The sequence below is a fragment of the Bactrocera oleae genome, chromosome 6, assembly GCF_042242935.1.
Source record: "Bactrocera oleae isolate idBacOlea1 chromosome 6, idBacOlea1, whole genome shotgun sequence".
In the NCBI taxonomy this organism is placed as follows: Eukaryota; Metazoa; Arthropoda; class Insecta; order Diptera; family Tephritidae; genus Bactrocera; species Bactrocera oleae.
In genome coordinates, this window is record NC_091540.1 from 65790520 (window position 1) to 65814539 (window position 24020).

The window sequence follows — 24020 nt, forward strand, 5'->3', positions numbered from 1 at the left end:
AAAACAATTAAAACTCAATTGCCTGCAAAGTGTTATTTCGCATGAATAGTTTGATATATCAAATTCTTGCATTAATTTTTCTTGTGATTAGAATTTCAAATTTTCACTGAACGTGTAATCGATAAATTGTGCATATTTAAAGTTGAAAGTATTATCGAAAAGTGAAAGCAAAATCTAACTCAGCTTTTCTCACACTACTGAAGCGCTTTGGTGCCTTCAAAAGCATTTCTACCGACATGTTATCATTATTGAGTACTTGAATTTAGTAAACCATGGGTAATTTATCACACTACTCACTATTACCTTAATTATTTCGTGACATATGAAATAGATAAATTGCAATAGCGTGGGCTCTTTAAAATATTAATGCAATTAAGTTATGGAACTTGAAACTGACAATCGTAATCACATTACACAGAGGTCATTGTACATTTACCGCAATTAATTCTCTCATTTTCTACATAAACAAAACTTCAACACCAGGTGTTTGATTTATTGTTGTTGCACTCGAATCTATTGATTTGTGGTGCATAAGACAAATTTGAATTCGAACAAAAGGCCAAAGGCATACAATACTCTAAATGTGTGTGTGTGTGTGTGCAGCCATATTCAGGAGGAAAGGCAAATGTGCAATAAGTTATCGATAAGGAACGCACGTATACCATATATAAAAATATATACATGTATCTACACAAATATACGATCCAATGTATTGCTGATAAATAATGCAACTGCACTTCATGCATTTGTGCTAATACGCTTTCCGGATATTGAATTTCTTATTAATAATGACATGACTCGATATCAATAATTTGGAGTATGCGAGTATATACAGAGATATTGGATGGACGTAGATGTGGAGGGTGTGCACTAACACCCCACAGCTCTTAAGTTCAACTTCAGTTCCTGCACTGTATCAAAATATTTTTCTATTAGCGACTCAACCTCAACCAGACACTACAGTACACTGTTGCCATTTTTCCATGAGAAACTTCTCTTAAAAATTCACCAAACCTTTCGAGGCAGCTTACAATTTGTAGGTTCCATCGTTTATTAAATAGCAACCAAGGCATATACCTACAAATTGATCAAAAAAACTGTTAAAGCGCTTTGTGCCTACCTCAAAATTGGAAAGGTGGTTAATATAAATTTCGGCTCTCTCTCCTGGTTCATCAAAAGTATGACTGCTGAGATGTTTCAACCTCAATCCTGAAAAAGCTGGACAATGTTGCAGAAAGTGGACAATGTTGCAGAAATATGTTTCTATCTCATCTCACATTTTACGTCCGATAAAAAGCCTTGCATGTAAGGGCATGTAATTCAGTAGATCTCTTGCGTTCTACACTAAGCTAGATGGATTTCGCAGTCGCACAGGAGCTGGTCATCGAGCAATGCCTGAAAAGCTCACGCGAAGTCCATGAACCCAGTGCTAGAACGCAAAGCATAGAACGAGCGTGCCACATTTTGCAAGCTCATCAGTTTTGCAATTTTCAGCGATTCTGCTATTGACAGGCAACCAAATGAGTCTAATAACGAAGTAGCTTGGTGCTACCGATAATAATGACTAACTTTGAACGCACAGTGAGCCGGCCCACTACCTACTTAATTATCCTCAAATTTGACGCTCATCATTTTATTACTTCATACATTCATTTAAATTTCATAAATTTCCAATTTATTATCTCTCTTCACGTCCTTTTGCATAATTTGTGCCCATTCATATAAATTGACTGATGAGATGCAAACGAACATATGTTATATATGTATGTACTTACATATATGTATATAAAATAACATAGATATACTGAAAGAAGATACGAGTTCAAATACATCCAGTTGTTCATTTAAAAACATGGAGAAAAGAGTGAGTAAAACTAAATAACTAATTACATATTCATTAAAAACGAGCGAAACGAACGAGAGCGATTGCGATTTCGATTGAGTAAATACTAACAGAACCTATAACAACAACAGCAATAACAATCCTGTTGACAACTCCAACAACAGCAACAAGAAGAAGGCGAACCAGAATGAAAATAGCAACATATGCACGAGCACATGTACAACTGACCAGCTTGTAACGATGAGTAACAGTGAGGACTTGGACAGGACCATTTGCCACTTACACCACACATGCATATACACACACATATGTGCAAATATACACACATACCTACATACACATATGTATGTATATATGGACATATAAATTCGTTAATGTAAAAATCAGAAAAGCTTTTGTAAAGTACAAAGTCAATTCATTGGATAGTGAAAGGACCTCCACATGCACACCAGTTCAAGTGAGTCCGGAATCCGGATGTGGAACTGACATGTTATCGATGTTGAGTAGGGTATGTTCACTGGGTGGCCGGCTCTTTGTTCTCTTCATTAATGCATATATACCGGTATTGTTTGCAAACATACAGTCAAACCAAGTGCATAATCGGCTTTACACTGAGTACAAGCATTTGTTAGAGTATGTGTGTGTTTTCATGTGCGCACATGTACATTGTTGATGTTAATCGAATGAAACAGATGTGTTTATTGACTACTAAACCTGAATGGGAAATTAATTTTCCTTAAATACGCAGTGCACATAAATATTGTAGTATAAATTGCATTTTTATGTATTCATTACTTCATTAGCAGACGGAATGATGTCGAGCGAGAGAAAAAAATGTTTATATATATACATATAATACTATAGTATATGCGAGATTGTACTTTACTAAATATAATTGTATAATTTTACGAACATTTTTTGAGAGGAAAATAGTTTTTATACACTGGAAGCATATTGTACAGGGTATAATAGGTTTTATTAACCAACGGTTGTTTATTTAATAAAGGATTGTATCCACTTGTGAATTTCGTTATATATATGTTAGATATCTAATTTACATATATTCGAGAATATTCTCCAGAAATGTTAAGTTGATTCGGCAAATAGTTTCGAATATATGACAGTGTATGTAAACATTTTTTAACTTAGTGTAATCGGCATCCAAAACAGTAAACCGTTTCTTGAAACGCTACTTTTAGAGTCGTTGAGAAAAATTTCTCCCAAATAGCTGAACTGATGGACTTCAAATTGTCGCACAACTTTCGTAAATGTATTTGTCAGGTAATGATCGAAGGAATGAGATTTCTGATAGTAATTTCGATTTTTAAGCCTCTTCTTCACAACACATGACTTTTTTGTCAAAAAATCAAAATTTTTTACTATTCTTCAATAATTATCAGTAAAAATCTTTAGTAATAATAAATACTTTGGGATTTTGGATTTGATATAATTTTAAGCAGAAAACTCTTCCTCAACACCAGACACCTTTTTTCGGAGGTGCTTCTGCAGATCGACCACGGGTTGAGGGGAGTCAAAAATTTTTCAAAATGTATCACCGAATATTGATTATTAAAGTATATCAAACACTTTAAATGTACATTATTTTTATTAATTTTATTTTTTTTTTAATAAAATGCCTCTTCAAAACAAAAAAATTAAAAAACGCGTTTTTTCTGACTTGCAAGTGCATATTGAGCAGAATGACTATCTGCCCATTCGTTCGAGTATGCAAGCGATAACTTAAGCTGAAAGGTGATTGACTTGCAGAAGGTGAAATCGAATTATTTTCACGCCTACAAAATGCTGTTAATCGATAAATTGTAACGTGCTATAACTAAGCTACTAATGAAACATCAAATAAATTCATTACAAAGGGCAACAGCGGTGAAGGGCATATGTTTAATGTACCGTATCTCACGAAATACTAGAGCTACATCAACCAAACTTAGTGTAAAAATGTTTTATTAGTATTTCACGACACACTATGCTCCAGGACGCAGAGTTAGATTATCAGCAGTCACCAAGAGACTGCAACGTTCTAGAAAATGCCGGTTTCACCTACTTTGAAGGAAGGTTTAATTTCGTAAGTTTCATTAAATTTTTTACAAGCCACCCTCTATGTGACCGCTTCAACCATTTGCTGAAACAATGCAGTTATTTAACCCTGCGTTGCTTATTCGCAATGTTGCCACCGGTTTAGTTTTTCATTACACGTTAACCACTATCCCCTTATGCTTTTGCTTTACTCTTTCGGAATTTTCCACATGAAAACTGCCTTTTCTTGGCTGTCAAAAGAAACTATATGTTCATACCAAAGGAGGACATTTATGCAACATTGGCCCCAGCACAACGGAATGAAATGACATTGTTGAAAGAGCAAATAAAAAAAACTTCTATTATGTCTAAGAAACGAAATTACTTACATATATCTGGTAGAAAATGCACAAAACACGATTTTAACGGCTTTAATAGGGTAGAATTCGGATGGAGCAAGAAAAGTGTTGAGAAAATGAGGTAAAATGAAAGCAAGTATATCCTTGAAGCAAAAATTAACGGCGTTGCGTTAATGAAATGCCGAAAATGCTTGTTAGTTGAAAGGTAACAAAAAAGCGGCTCATATATGTATACTATGTATAAATGCAATTTTTTTTTTTTTATATATCCAAATTGAACGTCAAATATCAGCTAAAATGCAAAGAATTGATTTTGTCTTTTTTGGATTGGAATTTCTTGCTGTTGGTTGAGCGCCAAAGCAACTTTGCAAATGTAGTTAGCTGCCAGCCAAAGTGCACAATCAACTCAGTATTCTTCTTCTTCTTCATCTCATCTCTTTTTGCAGCGACCTTTACTTTGTCTTTTTCAACTGATTTGATAAGCCTGACAATGTGGAAAATTGCCTGGCTAGTCAGTCAGTCAGTCTCGTGCTAGTAAAGCAGTGAGTTAGCTAGCAGCTCATTTTGTTGCTGTTGTTGGCATTCGTTCGTGTTACAATGCCATTTACTTTTGGCTCAATTGACTCCAGTCACGGGAGAGATGCAATCCGAGAGCGTGTGTAACAGCAACGCAGCAGCAGCCATAGTGTTGCAAAAGTGCTAAAAATCGTCAATTTACTGAGCTACATACATTTATTTTTTATTATATTTTTACCTGTTTTATCTCTTTAATTTCTTTGTCTGCGATCTGTTGACAGTTTTTTCTCAAGACGATTTTCACTGGAAACTATGAAAAAACTAGTTATGTTTACCAATTTCAACCGATTAGAGACTGAAATAAAATTAAGTGAGTTTTATATCACGAACAAAAATGTTTTTTTTTCTTAGCATTATGACCGTAAAGTAAGGTTCATTAAGATAACCGACACTCTAAAGACAACAAAAGAATGAGTTAGACATAGGGTTGATAAAAGTTTGAACATGCGAAAGATCTGTACAAAGCGGGTGCGTTGCGAGCTCACACTCGATCTATTCACCATGTCACAAATCAATGAAAACTATGATAATTTTTACCATATCTGGTACCTTGCGCATTTTTTCTGTCCTTCAACATCAAGAAAACGCCCTCTGAAATGAAGATTAGCGACAGTGAGAAGATAATCGCCGAGACTTATTTTGAAGAAAGCATACTTTTTACTAGAAAAATGGTATCGTAAAGTTATAAGATCTCCACTTGCAAGTCAGTAAAACCCTGCTTTCTGTGATATATGTATATATATTTTTTTAATTTAATAAATAAATAAATAAGTAAAAGTATTTTAATAGTCGGCAATTAATTTTAAAAAAAATTTTGAATTTCCTTTAGCTAGTAGCCGAACTCCAGGAGGACCACCGAAAAAATGTGTTTTCCTTTGTGAGAAATATTTTTTTGCTTTAAATTATCTTAAATGCAAAAATCAAAAAAAAATTATCATCGCTTAATATGAATACTACTGATCGAAGGACTATTCAAAATTTTGCTCGCTCGCTTCCCCGGATGTGTCTTAAAATCCTGTTGCTTTGGAAAGCTTCTAACGGTAAAAGCTAAAATTGTAGCTGTAAATCTTGTTTAGTAATAGAAATATAAATGTATTTTCTTCTTGAAAAAATAACTTCGTTTCTCTCCCTCATGAAAGTGCAATATGCCCTAAATTTTTCAGACAACCCTCGCGATAACACGTTGAAAGCGCTTATACTCATATAATAAACTACACGAACAAATACCTGACAAAGGGTCAGTAGAAAAAATACAAGCAAAACAGTTTTAAAACCCAAAAAGTTTTAACGCTAAATGCTAAAAAGGGTAAACAGAACCCATTTGTGAGCCACCCGAAAAAAGAAGAACTACAAAAAAAAGCGAAACAAAATTAGCGGACAACTGCCTGGCCAGGCAAACAGAAAGGCAGGGGAATGCGCCCACAACAAAACAAGCAAACTGCTCAAAACTCACCAACCGAAAGATTAGCTACCAGCTAAAGTTCGAGACACTAACAGCTGTGGCAGCTGAGAGTTGCAAGCTGCACACACCTACATACATGTACAGGCGGCGCATTCAGCCCAAGGACAAAATGTGAGACACGGCAGACAGGCAGGCGAGTGAGCTTGGCAAAAAGAAGAACTCGAATCTTTTTCGTTTCGCTAAATAAGAAACCTTCTGAGCCAAGCAGTTGCCAAGCATCAGTCTTTCCGTGCACACCCACCTTCATATATACATATGTATATGTATACGTAATACATACAGTCTGTTGTGATGCAAGTAAATATTACAGCAAGCAGCAACATTGTGATAAGAATCGAATTTTCAATGTTGCCGCTGTTGCACTTTGTGGCTGTTTTGGTGGCATAAGGCATGATGCAGCGTGCGCACAAGTGGCAGCTGGTCACACACGCCGCAGACGCGCTCTGCTCAATGCCGTTTGCGAGCAGGTGTTTTACCGTGCACTTTAACACAAAATTTGGTTCACAGCAAAACGGTCGTTCACACACGCTGCGGGAACAATGTATAACTGAAGCGTCATAAGTTCGTTGCAACAAAATGTAACTAAAAGGTGGAGAAAGGTATTTGCGCGGTTAACATTGAAACCGCATAGTAATGATTACACTTTATGGTATATGATAAATTTATATTTGATTGTGATTAAGTTGTTGAACTATGTAATGAATTACTATATGCGGTGTGTGCTTGCTTCTTTGTTGGAAATGCGGACATTTGTAGGGGAGCCGTCGAAGAAAGACGCTCAAGTTTAAGCTTGTTTCACTGTGTTGTAATATTTTATGATTGACCTCAAGCTCATAGAACATAGAGGTCATAAATCGTAGATTCTGAGATCAGAGATTTTTAAATCATAGATCTTGAGACCATAGATCTTAACATCATAAATGCTAAGATCAGATATGATCTTGATATCATAGATCTTGAGAGCAGAGGTTAGAGACTTTAAAATCATAAATACTACGATAATTCATTTTAAGGCCAATACATCCTGAGGTCATAGAGATCATAAAGGTCATATATAAAATCATAGAAATATTGAGATCATAGATGTTGAGACCACAGATCAGGAGTTTGGAGATCCTGAGATCAGAAATTTTGAGCTCCTAGATATTGATCATAAATATTGAGGTCATAAATCTTGAGACTACAGATCTTCAGATCAGAGTTCAGATATTTTGAGACAGCAGATCAGGGATTATAGGGAAAGTAGAACTCCTTGTAAAATATTTTAATCTGCCTGTGGATTTCTCATTATTTATAAGAAAAAGATTTTGGGAACTGATCCACTTATCACTTACATTTTCAGGATGTGATGTGATGATGTGATGTGATTTGATATACTAAGATATACATAACTTTTACCTATTTAAAATTGCTGTTTTCGATTCGCCGTTTCTCTGCACACTTCTGGTCTCTTGTCAAAAAAATGACACGTAAAAGCAACAATAATGTTATCGAGTTGAATTCGAATTCGTACAAGAGAGTATGGTAGCGGCTACTCTTCAATGCTACCAAGTTTTGTTTTGAATATTTTAGAACAATTTTACTATTGTGAATGGTTCAAATGACAAATGAAAACTTAAATTTATTTTTCCCCATATACCTAATATAAAGAATTTCGAACTTCCGTGTACCTTTATATCGCATATATCGGCCAATAGAGAGAGCGCATTTTCCTAATGACACTGTATCTTTGTGCCTAAAATATGTAAAATCAGTAGAAAACTTACCCTAGCCCTCATATAACTAATCACAGAATTTTCAAACATCCGGTTGATTTTACTCCTACCTTAATGAAACTCAGGGAGTATTTCATTCTGTTAATAGCATGTTGTATAGCCAAAAATAGATAAAATCGGGTCAATATTACCTCAATCTATCATATACCTAATATAATATTTAAAAACTTCCGGTTGGCCTTATGTCATATATGTATATCATCAGTCAATATGTAAGATATCTTAGCGAAATTAACTTAACGTATAACATTGGTTATACTATAGTTTAATGGCGAAAATATGCGAATTCAGTCTACGAACATCCCAACTCCCAAATATTACATATATTGATTTTCATTATTCTAACAAACCGTATGTCAAATATGTCGTTCAATATGTGAGTTATATATTTAAGAAATTGTTCTCCAGTATACCTCAGCAATGTCAAAATTTACTCAATCTGACTTTCAAAACAAGATAAAGATCTTTTTATACGCTTCTTTACTATAAAAAATGCACCAATATTCTCTAATATATGTTTGTACATTCGATATTAGTATATGCAAAACAAAAAAATCGATGGAATATAACCCCTTAACTTAAAAAAATTAAAATTTCCCTTATTCGCTGTAGTAGTTTAATATATCTTAAATCGTTTTAAAACTTAGGATCTAAGAAGTTAGCCAATTTAACGAACTTTATTCTGTCCCCTTTGCTTTTAAAAGTGAATATATTCACTTAGTCACAAGTGCTTATAGCCGCATACATATCTATGTATATAGAGCACATAAGCTCCCGCGTTTAAATTGCTAAGTCAATGTGTTGCGTGTGATGAATGCGCAATCGCCTGCAGCTAATGCAGGCTATATACAACAACAAATGTGTGCGTTAGTGACATGAAAAGGATTCAGGACTCCACTGGATAGACAAATGCAGGTGAACAAATAGACACACATACACACACCGACATATACATATTCTCATATGGCGCGTTGTACTTCGCACGTGTAGTTATACAAATTCATTTACCAATGTAACGTGCATATGTACATAAGTATGTGTGTAATATGTATCGTTTTGTGTTTGTATGCAATTTGCATGCTGCCTTGGGCTCTCAGGCGTCGTGTGGGTGTTGTTAATAGTGTTTGCTTTTAAATCATTCATGGGAATTCTTTTCGATTGCTATTGCACACCACCATCGGTGGCATAAGTGAGATGAAATACCGGAGCAAAACCAAACAAATAACACCAAAAAAAATATATATCAAAAAATGAAATGAAAAACTACTCAACTGTAACGCTACCACCTCCGAGCCGAAAGTAACAGCAGAAAAAATTAGAATAAACGAAAGCGCAATTAAAACGAAACAAAAACTTTGGGAGAGACACCAGGAAGCCAGGAAGCAAACACTTTTCAATGAAGGCGCGAAAATGGGCATTACACGTACGCGATGAGAACATGGCAACGTGGCAGTGTTTGTGAAACGGTTAGTGTTGATAAAAGTATGCTGTTAGCAGATAACAAAAAGCAACAACAAAAGCATAGCAGCGGAAGCGGAAGCGAGGTTAACGAAACCGTGTAGCGAAAATAAACAGAAAACGTATGTGAGTTAGAAAAAAATTAAGGTGCACAAGTAAAACTAAAAATGCATGTGCGCGCGAATCATCGGCTGAAATTGCAAAAAAAAAAACAACAACACAAAATGAAAACAAACGCACACTCACGCAAGAGTTCAAGCACTTTACACCGCTGCGGCAGCTTCACATAAGCAATGGCAGACTGGTTGACGCAATCATATGCGAAAAAGTGCAATAACTGAAAAAATAATAATCCTCGTCAGCCTTATACTACTCCCACATATATACATACTTCTAGATATGTAGATATGGGCACATAAGTGCGGCAAATTATAAGAAAAAAACAAAAAAAAAAACACTATTACTTTAGCTATTTGTGTTAGTGCCGTGACAGTTTTCATAACAATATGCCGCTGACAGTGCAGTTGTGCTTAAGTGCAGTTGAAAGCCGCAAAGTATTCCGTGTCACTGGCATAGCATCGAAAATATAGTCGAGCTTGGCAAAAAGCACATTAAATTGGTGTTAAAGTGTCGGTAGCGAGCCTTTGTTAAATGGTTTGGGAGCATAATTTAATAAGTTTACAGTTCTCTTTCCTATTTTACAATTTGTTTATATTAAACGGTTATTGGCCGTCTCAACAAGTTTGTCATAGGCACAGAGTGCTTTGTCGACATGTAAGGGTCCTTTCATATAGCTCATAGGAGTTTTGAGTACCACAACGGACCGGCGTTTTAAGCTGTTCGAGTGTGATCCTTCTTAGGATCGACCTTCCAACCTAAACTAACCGAACCTAAGGAGCTATATAACATGGCAAATTTCAAAAAAATAATTTTTGCATTTGAGTTTATTTTAAGCAGAAAAATTTTCCTCCCCGCCAGTCACCCTTTTTTGGGGGAGATCGTCTACATAATCAAGAAAGTCCAACATTTTTCAAAATGTACCAAATGTTCAAATTCTGTAAATGCTCATTTTTTTATTAAGCTATTAAATAAAATGTCTATTGAAAAATAAAAATTACAAAAAACGCGTTTTTCTGAGTTGCAGTTAAGTATAATCCGTTAATATAATTTAGTTTTGTTAAGGCTAAACAAATTTTGAAAACTTAATTAAATGTTCGATACGTTTAGTTAAGTTTAATTATCTTGTTTTTTTATTAAGGTAAATTAGGTGGTGATGTTAAGGATATTGTGCAATATTAGTATCCCTACTTTAATAAAGCTAAAACAAAGTTTGTATAAACATAACTTACATTAATTTATATTAAGTTATGTAAAGTTAAGTTAAATATACTTTGCAAAAATAGGTAAATATTTCACCCCATAAGCTCAATTTAAGTTATATTAACCCCATTTTATACATATTCCTCCTCAATTACACGTCGTATATATAAGGACACATAAGTAACACTGAAAGCATTTGAACACTTCTAACGAAGTTAAAACACTCGTTGACGATTCATCTCAACACTCTCTAGCGACAAACGGCAGGATGTGGCCAATTTCGCTGATGGAGTTTTGTACTACATTGCAGTCTTAACCTATGTGCTTTTGCATATGCCCTTCCACCGAAGCTCATTGCCGTAGTGAATGCTTTTTATACAGTTGGTTTTATCAATAGCAGTAAACTCGTACCGTTTAGACACCAGCGGCATAAAATAGACGGTAAAGAGAGGGATCAACACCAAATAGAACTGAGACAAAATCTCACAAGTGTACCTGCATATTTTCGATGGTCTTGTGATTCGCGTACAAAAACGTTATTAGTTCTAAAATATGCTAAACGCTAAATAAAAAATACAACTTTGATAATTTTTCGATATTCGAAAAGTTTTGAGAGTTACTGCTATTAATATTTTTCTGCACGATTTTGGAAAATATTTATTTTCCCTTAACTGACCGAATCGATTTCGCTTATATGCAGTGCTGCTATGAATATCATTTGCTAATACTCTGCTGATGTGCAGAAAAAAATTTAGCGTTGCTGATTATTTGCATAAATTGCGTGCAAAAAGTGAAAGTAGAAAATAATGCTGTTGCAAGTTTTGACAGAATTTTTTGTGAACAAGATACTTTGACAAATTTGCAACACTGTTGTTGTGATTGCCATCTCGAACGCACTCTAATATATATTATGAACTAAAATACTACTATTGTGCCACAAATATCGGATTGTTGATGTCAATACAGAAATCATTTATTTAGTCTTATTTCAATTCAAATCAACTATGCTAATGAACTACTTACATATTTTTACACCTCATTGCCCACTATAATGTTTCGAAAATAAATAATACATTTTTCATCATTCAGCACTGATTGTCAATTTCATTAGTATTGTACATAGTATTGTTATTAAAATATCTTTTAATTCATATATAATTTACATTAAAAGCGTTTAAATGACACTATATGCCATTAGTGGGTATAAAATTATCAAAATACCATATTTAAAAAATTTAACCTTAAACTAACTATTTCGCCAGCAACACTCAATTCGTTTAACATTCCTCCGTAGAAACATGTTGAATAGCGCCAAGAGATTTATCTTAGTGCTTTTAATTCTGCCACTACTGTACGAGCTCAATAACGGCGAGGTAATTGAAATAATTTCATTAAAATATTTTATTTTTAAAAGATGCTGTGCCTGATTTCAGCGCAACCTTGGCATTGGTATGTATTACATGAACTACACTGCCGGTCAAAGGTATAATTTCAGTGTATTCAATTACAAATTTTACAATGTGGACAATAAAATCATAGTTTATGCTGAATTTAAATTATATGAAGATGCTAATTTCACAGTACATGCCAAACTGGATGTGCTACGTGCTAATAATAATAAAATGAATTTGCTAAATCTACAGCAAGACGGCTGTAAGCTAATAAGCGGTGTGCATAACAATAGATTATGGATGATTACATCAAAGCAGATTGTTCGAGTTACCAACTTCCCGAAGAAGTGCCCACTTTCTGCAGTAAGTGCGTTAGAGATTTAAAGGTATCTCTCTGTCTATTGTTTCTATCTTTTCTTTTTATCCATTGTTCTTTTTTTATCTAGAATAAATTGTATATCGTCAATAACTACACCTTGGAAGCGGAATCACTACCTTCATTCATAACGCCACTACACTGGATAATCCAAACAAAATTTATGCTTAACAAAAAATACGTTGGATATATAATTCTTCAGGGTAATATTTTTAAACTTTAAACGAATTCCACAAATTTGAAAACCTGAAAAAATTGCGTATATTTAAATATAATTGGCTACGATTCTTCAACGAGTGTATTTAATACAAATTTCAGGAAAAACTTATACGTAATTTTGAATATATTACTTTCAATCAATCGGGCGAAGAGACAGCCTACCGGAAATAAATTCGTGTCATCATGACTTTGATTTCGACATACCTAATTCCACATCTTGCTCGATATATTTTAGATGTTACAAACATCCGTTTGGAGAACTAGGCTATTATACTCTGTGCAAGAGTATAAAAAAAGACATAATTAATGTGGAACCAAGTTGTTTAAGCTCGTTAGCACTAAAAGTTTAGCATAAGGTACTAGTTTGATACTAGCGGATTATGAAAATTCTCTTGTTTAAGCTCACAGACTTCTCAAATTTTTTGGCCTAGGATAACTCTGTCATTCAATCAAAATGTACGCTTCTTAGAATAACCATACGAGATTTCTCTTTATTAGCACAACCACACACATCCACTTCTCGACTTCTGCTTAGGAATCGAAGTGTTGTTCAGCCAATGCGTGTCCTATTATGAAAACAAATGGTGATCGGAATGCACCAAGTCAGGTGAATACGGCGGGTGGGGTGGCAGCTCCCAGCCAAGTACTTTGATTATAGGTATCCTAAACCGATTTTGCTTTCTGCGCAGTTGCGTTGTCATGTAACAAAATGACTTTGTCGTGTCTTCTGGCCCATTCTGGTTGTTTTTCGATCAATGCATGGTTCAAATTGAACATTTGTTGTCTGTAGCGATTTGTATTAACAGTTTCAGCAGGTTTTAGAAGCTCATGATATACCACACCCTTCTGATCCCGCCAAACACAAAGCATTGACTTTCTACCGAATCAATCTGTTTTTGCAGTCGATGTTGATCGTTGTGCCACATTAAACCATGATTTTCTCCGCTTAAAATTTTTAAAATAAATCCATTTTTTCATCGCCTTTAGCTTTCCATTTGTCTATCATTCAATTCATGTTGCACCCATTTTCCACACTTTTGAATCTTTGTTAGTTTGTTAGTTTTCAAAAGGTCTGAAACTGTTTGTTGTGCAACATTTAACATGACTACCATTTGCTTTTGACTCAAAGTATCATCTTCACCCAACATTGCTTGCTGTTCGGCGTCTTTAAACTTTTTTAGTGGTCTTCCACGTTCTTCATTTCTCACATTAAAATCATTATTTCTGAACCGTTGAAACCATCTTTTGCATGTTGCTTCTGTCAGAGCGTGATCACCATGATCATATGCCTCGCCTCGACAAGCATTTGATACGACTCTGCAGCACTTTTCTTCAAATGAAAACAAAAAAATTAATGCTTTCCGCAAATCATCACTTTTCGGTACAAAATTTGACATTTTCAACACAGTGGAAAAATATGCTGTTGTTTGTTCAATGACACAATTTCACAACAAATGTTCCTTACCAACACATTTATATCTTAACGCTCACTTCATGCCGGTACATCGTATACATAACATATGGGCTGCTCAACATTTTCGTCTCAACTGAAAATATTATGCAATATTAATACATAGTATACACTGACGGCTTAAAAATGGAGTGCGCGCAGAAAACAACATAAAAAAGATCAATATGTCCTTACAACCAGGGAGGCAGCAGATGTGGAGGCTTCCGAAAAGCGACTGCATATATGTATACTGGGTTCCAGGCCACAATGGCATTCCGAAAAACGAAGTGTCATCCGTCTGGATACCGAACCAGTACAGGAAATACTTAAGGACATGGATGATCTCCAAGAAGAACACCGCGCATGCTTTTTACTCACTTCTTTACTTCTGTTCAGCCTTATCTAGGAGTCATATAAGGTTTCTATAAGCTTCCCAGTTCAAGAAACTAGATGAAGTATATAAAATTAGATGAAATTTAATTATAATTAAACTGAATGTCCATTTGGCATTGCTAAGAGCCAGTAGGTTTATGTATGGAGTAACCTAACCTTATACTTATATTGCAATAGGTATAACAGAGAAAATAAACAAATATGAGCTTGTTAAAAAAGATGTGTTGAAATTATAAATACTAAAAGAAACACAGAGAAAGCTCAAAAATTAAATTAAATCAATAATGAAATATAAAAACAACCTACAGTGTTGCAAATTCTACGAATATCATCGCAGGTAGTAACAGTGCAACAACAACAACAAGAACAATTCGACACAATGCCACCAGGTTCACTAGTGTCGACTAGTCATCCAGCTATGGCTCCAACATGCTCGGTGGCGTCTTCATTTAAATATGATTGTACATATGTGAATGGAACAATGAGTTCCTCCATCACTGCAGCAGCTACTGTTATTTAGCTGTGCAACTGCCGTATGATGCTTTATTATCGGCATTGCCGTCATTACGTGTGTACGCAAAATTAGCGTTAGCACAGATAGCAAGAGTTAATAACTTGCAGTCGCACAAATATAGTGTATAATGGGTGAGTATTTACTTATGACAGTGCAGTGGCTCCAAAGTGTGAATTGTCCGCGCTCTGCTTGTGCATCAACAGGGTTGTTGCCACTTGGAAAAAAAAATTGTTGAATTGTGGCGTTATTGTATTAAAAAATAATATTGACAGGCAAAAATGCAAACAAAACAGGTAAGGAAGGGCTAAGTTCAGCTGTAACCAAACATTTGAAACTCTCGCAACTTGCCAGGATCAAAGCCGAGGAATTGAGTTCAGATATTTCCAAAGTTGTATATAAACAACTGTTGCGAAAGAACTCAATATTCATTGTTCGACGAAATGGCGAATGGTCTACAATCAAATTTAGTAGCTTATTAACTTATTTATATTATACATTGCATATATAATTTTGTTTAAGAAACCTAACGGATTGACCAATATATTATATAAGCTATAAAGTCAAACGGATGATTGAAAATCCGTTGAGCGCACTGTTTTTGCAAAATTTTATTCTGATAACTTCATTCATGTTTTATTAGTAGACTGTAAATTGAAAGAATCACATGGAATTTAAAAGTTTATTATATAGGATGTGGGCGTGTTTGTCATATGATTTCGCCCATTTTCACATGATAGGAATGTTTGGGTAATATAAAATATAATATAGTTTGAATGAGATTACTGTATAATTTAGACGAAATTAGGTGATTTAGATTCAGGTTCCCACAAATTACTTTCAGCGAGTCTGAATTATTATTAATTAGTATTTTTTAATTTTTTTAATTTTTAAACTATTTTTTTTTCTTTTTGATAAAAGAAGAACACCAAAAACCAAATTGACAGATTTTTAAATAAGACTACAAATTATTTGGGTAAAGAAAATTGCTGACAGTGTATCATACAATTATTGCTGACTTTCCTTTCAACAAAACACACACACACACGTGCAAAAATAATGCATTCGTTGGTTGCTGGAGTTGGTTCAGAGCTGCAACCAAAGCTGTTAGTTAGTACGAATGACCCATTTTTTATTCACAAATGTGCAACAGCAATGGCGCCTAAGTGCCCTCACACCCACAAGCGCCCACAAGCTAAGCATAAACATCATATTATGTCGTCTATTTACGCTTGGTTGTATGTGTCAGCTGTTTGGGCGAATGTTTGCGGCAATTATTAACACCAACTCCAGGCAAAGTGTGCGTAAATGAGTTGTTCTGTTCTACTCCACTCAGCTCCACACGCCCACCCTTCTCACCTCTGTATGCGGCGCTGTCACTAAGCAGCATGAATGGCTGAATGCTGCGCTTTGAGCGACTGCATGTGAGTGTGCGTGTGCGTGGCTAGCTGTAGGCGGTGGAATACCTGTGTAAAATGCGATAAAGTGTTGGCAGTTAGGCTTATTTGGCAACACAAAATGCCATATAAACGCACACCCGGCACACCGGCACACCTGCGCAACTTAAGCGAGCATAAAATATGGCAATTTACTAGCGAATTTTATGACATTTGAACGCATTCGTTTTAATATTTGCTCAGTTATTTCGGTGAATCCATTACAGCTACAAATTCGTATGTATGTGCGAGTATGTATGTCTGCTAAGTAAGTGCGTATGAATATTGATCATAAATTTGTGATATGACATTAAATGGTGGATACTTTATGTACAAAAAAAAAAAAAAAATTGGAGAAGATATTTGTACCAACAGCATTATAACGGTATTTTTATTATTTTCACCTGCGGTAATCAACGCAACTGATAAATTAAACTACCATATTACATAGCATGTGGGAACATTGCTTTATTAAAAATTTTTAAATATGGTTGCCACTTATTTTACCAAAATAGTTTGTAACGGAAAATAATAAAATGTAAGGTTCAGTGTACCGTATGATTTTATGATAATATTGATATCATAATATTTATATAAAATTATTAGTAATATATAATTTGGTTAAACATATATAAGAACAAAAAAATGTTAACTTCGGTTGCAACGAGTCTATAATACCATTCACAGATGTATTGCCTATAGGTTAGTTTGTATGGCAGCTACATGCAATACTGGTCCGATTTGAACAATTTATTGGGAGATTGTACCGTTGCCTTGAACAATATGCTATGTCAAATTTCGTCAAGTTAATTTGTCTAATAAAAAAGTTGTCCATCCAAGGACTTGTGTTTGATCGGTCAGTTTGTGTGGCTATCCGATATCGGCGGTTACGACAAATGAGCAGCTTCTTGAGAAGAAAAGAAAGTGAACAAACTTTCAGATCGATATCTCAAAAACTCTAGTCTCTCTAATCAAGATCGATGACATACAGACAGACGGACATTGCTAAATCGAAATTATTATAAATCCTATATTATTAGTCTCTATGAGCATATCAAATAAACTAATCAAACAACTCTTTCTAAAAAAAACTGCAGCCTTTTATTTTAGTAAAAAGTTATAAAAAAATAGGGTTACCACTCATATTACTACGTTATTTATTGATGTATGGTAGAGTATTTTTTGTCAATCACCAATTTAAGCACGTATTAGGAATAAAGGAATTCACGTAGCTTGCTAGCTATAGAATCATTGAACCTGTAGTTGCAACTCATAGCATAAGTGGGTCTAAAACTATTGTTTATTCGTGCGGTTTTCCAAGAGATGGCGTTATTATTATTTTTTCCAATATTCCGAACATGCGTTGAAAAGCTATACTGTCCTGCTTGTCTGAAAAAGTGTTTTCGCGGAGTGTTCTTCTTCATTACTTTAATATGAAGAACACCTCAGCCTGAAAATCATCGTATTTTGATGGAAGTGAATTATGGTGAACAAGCATTTAAAAGTGGTGATTTTGGCTTGGAATACGAAGAACGTTCTGAGCAATCAAAAAAGTTAGAAAATGAGGAACTAGAAGCATTGAAGATGAAGATAGTTGTCACACACAAAAAATGCTCGCAAAATCTTTAAGAATCACTCAAGCTGCTATTTCAAAATGTTTAAAAGTAGCAGGATAAATTCAAAAGCTAGGAAAATGGCAGACAGCAGATTTTGAAAGACGATTTTGCATGTCAAAAATTATGCTTGAACGCTACAAAAAGAAATCGCTTTTGCATCGTATTACGACTGGGCTATTAACCCAAAATCAACCCTAAATGCAAAAAAATCATATGTGAATCTCGCCAACCAGCCAAATTTAAGGTAAAGCGGAACTTCCATGACGCCAAGGTAAAGCCCTGTAATTGGTCGGATCGGAGGGCGTGTTGTATTATAAGCTTCTAAAACTGGATGAAGCTATTAATGGGGAACGCTACCGATAACAACTCATCTAATTGAAGCGAAAAATTGTTGAAAAACGCCCGGAATTCGCGACTATAATTTTCCATCATCCCAACGGTCGGCCTCAAGTTGCAAGACCGATTTAAAGCTTTTTAGAAAATAGCGAAAGAAAATCTCTTCGGAACATAACGTTGCTCTCTATCTTAGTGCTGGTAAAAACAATTTGATAATGCTATAGATCACAAAATACTGTTCTAATAAAAATCTCTTCTCTAGAACAAATATGACTGACTTGCAATCGTAAATCAAAATGTCTCTTTCTTTAATTCCTTTTCGCTTGTACTTTTCTCTAATTCAACATACGGGTATATTGTGCGTTTGAAGTACTTGTATAATGGGTTATTTCGCGTGGGTTTGATGCTTTTTATTAAAGCATTAAGAGCTAGTCTGCAAAGAAATAGGTAAGAATTGAAATTTTAATCCCCCACTGATTTTATGTGCAACAATTCATGCGGATTTCACCAACAAAAAGCAAATAGAAATTATACGAAAATAGCATGGGCAAAGCAACAACTGTATTTTGCCATAAATATGACGAGACTTCAATCAATTCAACCCACACATACACAGTCGCATTTTACTAACCAACCACCTTAAAAAGGAACTCCTTACAACGAACGCTTCATGCACACTCTCATTTTCAGGCAATACGGAGGCGGCCATTTGCCGATTGTTTGCCGTTAACCGTTTTCTCATTTTCATTTCAACTGTATTTTCTTTTCATTTATTTTTGATTTTTTTCAATTAAGCAAAAATTAAATATGTATTATTTTTCTTGCCCCCGGGGAATGCAGGGCAATGGCAGCGAAGCAGAAAAATGTACAAAAACAAAGAAAAGCAAATATTGTGCGCCAATACAACGAAGTGTGTAATACTCGAAGTGAGCATTGAAAAATAAACATTTGCTTTGATATGGATTTAAACCTCCGCTGTTTTTTTTTGCTATATGATGGCTAAAAACTTTAATATTTATACAATTTTTTTTTTTTTTATATTCTCAATACAATTAAATAAGTTTTATTTATTTAAATTTTCTCGTGCATATAAATGTTTTCCAATTCGCAACCACGTGACTTTAAATATAAAAATTTCCATATAAATATATTCGCCTCCAATTGCATTAGAAATGGATCTTGACTCGTTAGAGGCATCAAGCATCATTGAATTCGTCAAATTGCACGCATAAAATTACATTAAAATTTTTGTTACTCTCATTCTTGTTTAATGAGCTCGTTTTTTTTTTGTTTTTTGTTTTTCGTTGACGACTTTCTTTTTTCTACAAGAAACCACATTTAATGTAATGAGTGGCAATTTGGTGTCATTAGCTGTTGTCAGGGAGTTGGGGATATATGTATTTGATTTTTATTTTTCCGCACGGCTGGCGTGTAATGAGCGCAAGTAAATGAGTATTTAATTAATTGATCAAAGCGATACACATGTAATACTTTTTTGCTGGGGAATTGAACTCATGATTTTATATTTTTTTGAAAAAAACTAAATATTAGGGATTAAGATCGCTGAAGAAAAATTTAAATGTAAAAGACCCAATAATTGTATGAAATAATTTAATTGGAGGTTTTCAAAAAATAGTTTAATTTTTGACAAGAAAAGCAGCATAGCACATATATTTAAGGCAATATAGACTAAATTGTTTTATTCAGCATAGTTGTCATCGAGTATAATATACATTAAAACCAACTTTCGCCTTTTCAATATCATTTGTATAGCACAACTTCTCTTCTGCTTCAAAATAAGATCAGTCTCATCGATTTCTTGCCAACAAGCTTTAGCTTGGGGTCTAAGGATAGGCATATGTTGATGATGGCCAAGTTTAGAGAATAGGAGGAAACGTAAGCAATTCGAAACTCAATTAATACAAGTAAATATATCTATTGTAGTTCTAGTAACTTAGTCAAGTCATAAATACTGGTACACAACTTAATGTAGCATAATATAAGAGAAGAGGAAGAGGGTATGTGCAGATCGCACAGACAATTTCTGTTTGTCAGAGAAGCCTCACAACTCATACTGAGTGTTCGAAAAAGCCACTATCCCCCGTCTGTAATGGTATGGTGGGCATTGAGCTACGATGGCGTTACCAAGATCAATTTTTACGAGAAAGGAGTACCATCTTGAAAACCATTGTGAAGTCTCTCAAGCAATCAAATATTCGCCAACAAGCCGTGAACTTTCCAGCAAGACTCTGCTCCAGCTCACAAGCAAAAACGACTCAACTGCGGCTCAATACCAACGTTCCAGACAACATATCAACCGTTGTTGGGATCAGCTGGTAGTCTAAACTGCAACCCGTTAGACTACAAGTTGTGGTTCGTATTAAAGGGCGTGGCTTTCTCTACTCAAAACCCAAATATAGAGCCGTTGAAGTGAACTGTCCGTGCGGTGGACAATTTTCCAATGCATGAAGTATGTCTCACGATCATTAAGTAAACAGATCGTCTCAAGGCGTGCTGAAAGACAAATGAAAATCATTTCGTATGAATTGTTCTAAGGTGTGTAGACATTGAATAACCATTGATGTTCATTCCTTTTCATTTTACATCGATATTTTTGTGAACAAGTATTTATGCGATACTACACTTTGATCGCTTCTCGGCCTTATGGGTAAGTATTTATGACATGATAGTTTATTTATCGGGGTATTTTCGCAATTATGTGAATTGGCAGCCACTTTACACAAAGCTTCGACCTACCCAAATGTTGCGGTCATACAAAATCATTTTGTAGAATTTTTGACATTTTCGTCTGTAAAATCCTCTTTTAAATGTCCACTTGGTTCAACGTCCGCGGTACTCATACAGCCTGTTTTAAATTTTGCAAAGCGTTTACAAAAGATACGCGTCACCTGGTGTAAAGCAAACAAATATTCATAAAAATATTTTTTTGACGTATGCAGCAATTATTGCATAAAAAAAACTTTTAATAAATTTTTTTTTTCAAAATACTACAACTTTTGTCGCTAGAGTAGCTGTGTCCCTCAAACATAAGTGTTCGATTTCGGTAGCTTCCATAAAAATGATAGGAACTTGTCAGCTTGGAGGGTGCAATTCTCAGCTAAATTTTAATTTCTGAAATATGTTAGCTGTGAGTCTGTAAGTCAGGTGGTCTATATCCAGAAATTCTCTACCTATTGAGACTGATATGCATATTTTTAAATTTTAAAATACAAGTGATAAGCTACCTTCTAGTCCAAAATTAAAAACAAAATTTTTTTCTTGCTTGTAGGTTTTCTTATCACTTCAGGAAATTAAATTTTATTGAACCATGCAACCACCACCAAAAATACTTGCAAATATATTGCTTGCTCGCCTAAAAGTATGCTGCTTAAATGTAAGTAATTTAATCGTTCTATGAAGCTTTTAGTAAGAAATCCTCACAATTTTGGAGAAATTAGCTCAAAAACCGCTTGACCAATCTCAACCAAATTCGGTGTAGTGTTTTATTAATAAGAAGCCTTCTCAGCGCGGTTTGGCAGACGATAGTTCAATTCGGTCATTAGTAAAAATATTTTAAAATAAATATGGTGTACACGGTATTTTTTATAAGTGGCAACTTTCTTATAAAATTTGGCGATAGTAAATATCATATTTTCTCTGATTTAATTTATAATTTTATGGCATGATTAGTAATCGTAGTAAAATTGGTGAGGTTCTTTTTTGCATTTTCTTGAAATTCCTTCAGAAAGTAGAAGAAAACAGATATTTTGACGTGAGAATTTTCGTTTGTATATCAGAGTTTTTTTTTTTAAATTAAAATTATGTTGATATGTTTGGGACATAAAAAAGTATGTTTACTACAAACTGCATGAAAGATAAAACTTTTTTGTAAGAGATATAAATAAAAAACCAAAAGCTTGGTTCATTTGAATTTTTCACACAAGTTTTGAGGTTATGTGAAAAAATTGTTAACACAAAAGTTGTAGATCTTTTTATTTCCTACAACTTTGCTATTTAACTGTTCTCCATAGGACATAGGACGCAAATCGAGATAAACTGTTTTTACACTTAAAACTCCACCACTCTCCTCCCGCCCGCTTACTGACCACAGATCGCCGCTAAATTATTTCTCCTTGCATTTTTACAATATTATCTTCATTTACCAATGGATTTCATCTTAGTATTAATTTTTCACATTTAACATTTTCAAAAGCTTCGGAAATGGTCTAAAAAATAATAAACATTGGTAGTAATTTATGTTTTGAATTGAGTAACCGTTATTCGTCTCTATTTCTATGATTTAAAATGACATTATACTGAGCCAATCTAAATTTCTATAGAAGAAAGCAGCAAACGATTTAAATAAACATCCATAAGTTTTAATATTTAATTTATTTCACTTATTTATACAATCATTTAATCAAAAATTACCTGTGTAGCCTTCAAATCGTCAAATTGTATATTATTTTCTTCCACACAATGCACAAGTTTATCCTTCCAAGAGATAATCACTCTACGAATTTATTTAATGTGCAATCAAATTGAATTACACACATTCACGTGATTATAACTGTAATACACTTCCTTAACGGTGCAATAATTCACGCTTCATTGTTCGAAGTGCAGACACTCTTACGTTTTTCACACTAATTATAATTATCAATTGTATTTCCGTTCACGAAAAACAGCGCTCAGCGACTTAAACACCCACACAACTGCAACGGCAATAAGACAATTAAAAAACTTGTGTAAGAAATTGCAACAATTTTTACTTCCGCCACTTGAACGGTTCACCAACACCAATGAGCGCTGCGAGACAAACACTTGAGCGTACAGTGGCGCTACGCCAACACAAGCGCACTCATACACACGCACACACACACACAAAGCACGCTACACATACAGCGTTGCAATGGCACGACATAAGTTAACTCCGAAAAAGACGAAAGTTGTCTCCTTGTCTGTCGTCGCAATAACTTCAAGTCCAAAACAAATCAACTGAGGATTTCTCATTAAACGCAGCGCAGCGCACAGACGTTTTTCAGAGCGCAACGCAACCAAAACCGAACCACCCGCAACACTCGACGAACGAAGACTGAATGCAACTTTCGCAAATGGAATCGCGTAAACATTGAAAATTCGCACAGAAGATGAAATGAAAACAAAAGCGCCAAAAAGCAACAACAAGAACAACAACGAAGACCAGCAGCTAACCATAACAACCAGAGCGCACAGCAGCCAAAGCCGGCTTTATTTGTTGTTGCCAAGTTGTAATACACGTAGCGTATACATAGTATCTATGTAGGTAACAGCAGCTGTAGAAGGCAAGTCGACATTGCTGTCGTAAAGGCGCGTCGGGGAACACGGGGGGTCGATTGAATGGTTTGCAGCAAGGCAAATTGTCTACTTCGTGCCGATTAAGTTGCGAGCGAGGCGAATAGCTTGCGTCCAAAGGAATAGCAATA

The 24020-nt window shown here is 34.7% G+C and overlaps 1 protein-coding gene across 2 annotated transcripts in view; it reads left to right on the forward strand.

The window, feature by feature from the left end:
* LOC106627349 (uncharacterized) overlaps positions 1–12964 on the forward strand; it is a 36190-nt gene extending 23226 nt beyond the window's left edge. Inside the window, exons 2-4 of one of the 2 annotated variants that reach the window (XM_070111739.1) lie at positions 12122–12200; positions 12261–12581; positions 12665–12964. In XM_070111739.1, coding sequence (XP_069967840.1) covers positions 12126–12200; positions 12261–12581; positions 12665–12817 — 549 coding nt within the window. In that variant the 5' untranslated portion in view covers positions 12122–12125 and the 3' untranslated portion in view covers positions 12818–12964. Of the gene's footprint in view, positions 1–11960; positions 12201–12260; positions 12582–12664 lie in introns of those variants that run through there. The other variant, XM_070111738.1, reaches the window with a different exon arrangement.
* Positions 12965–24020: the final 11056 nt, after the last annotated feature.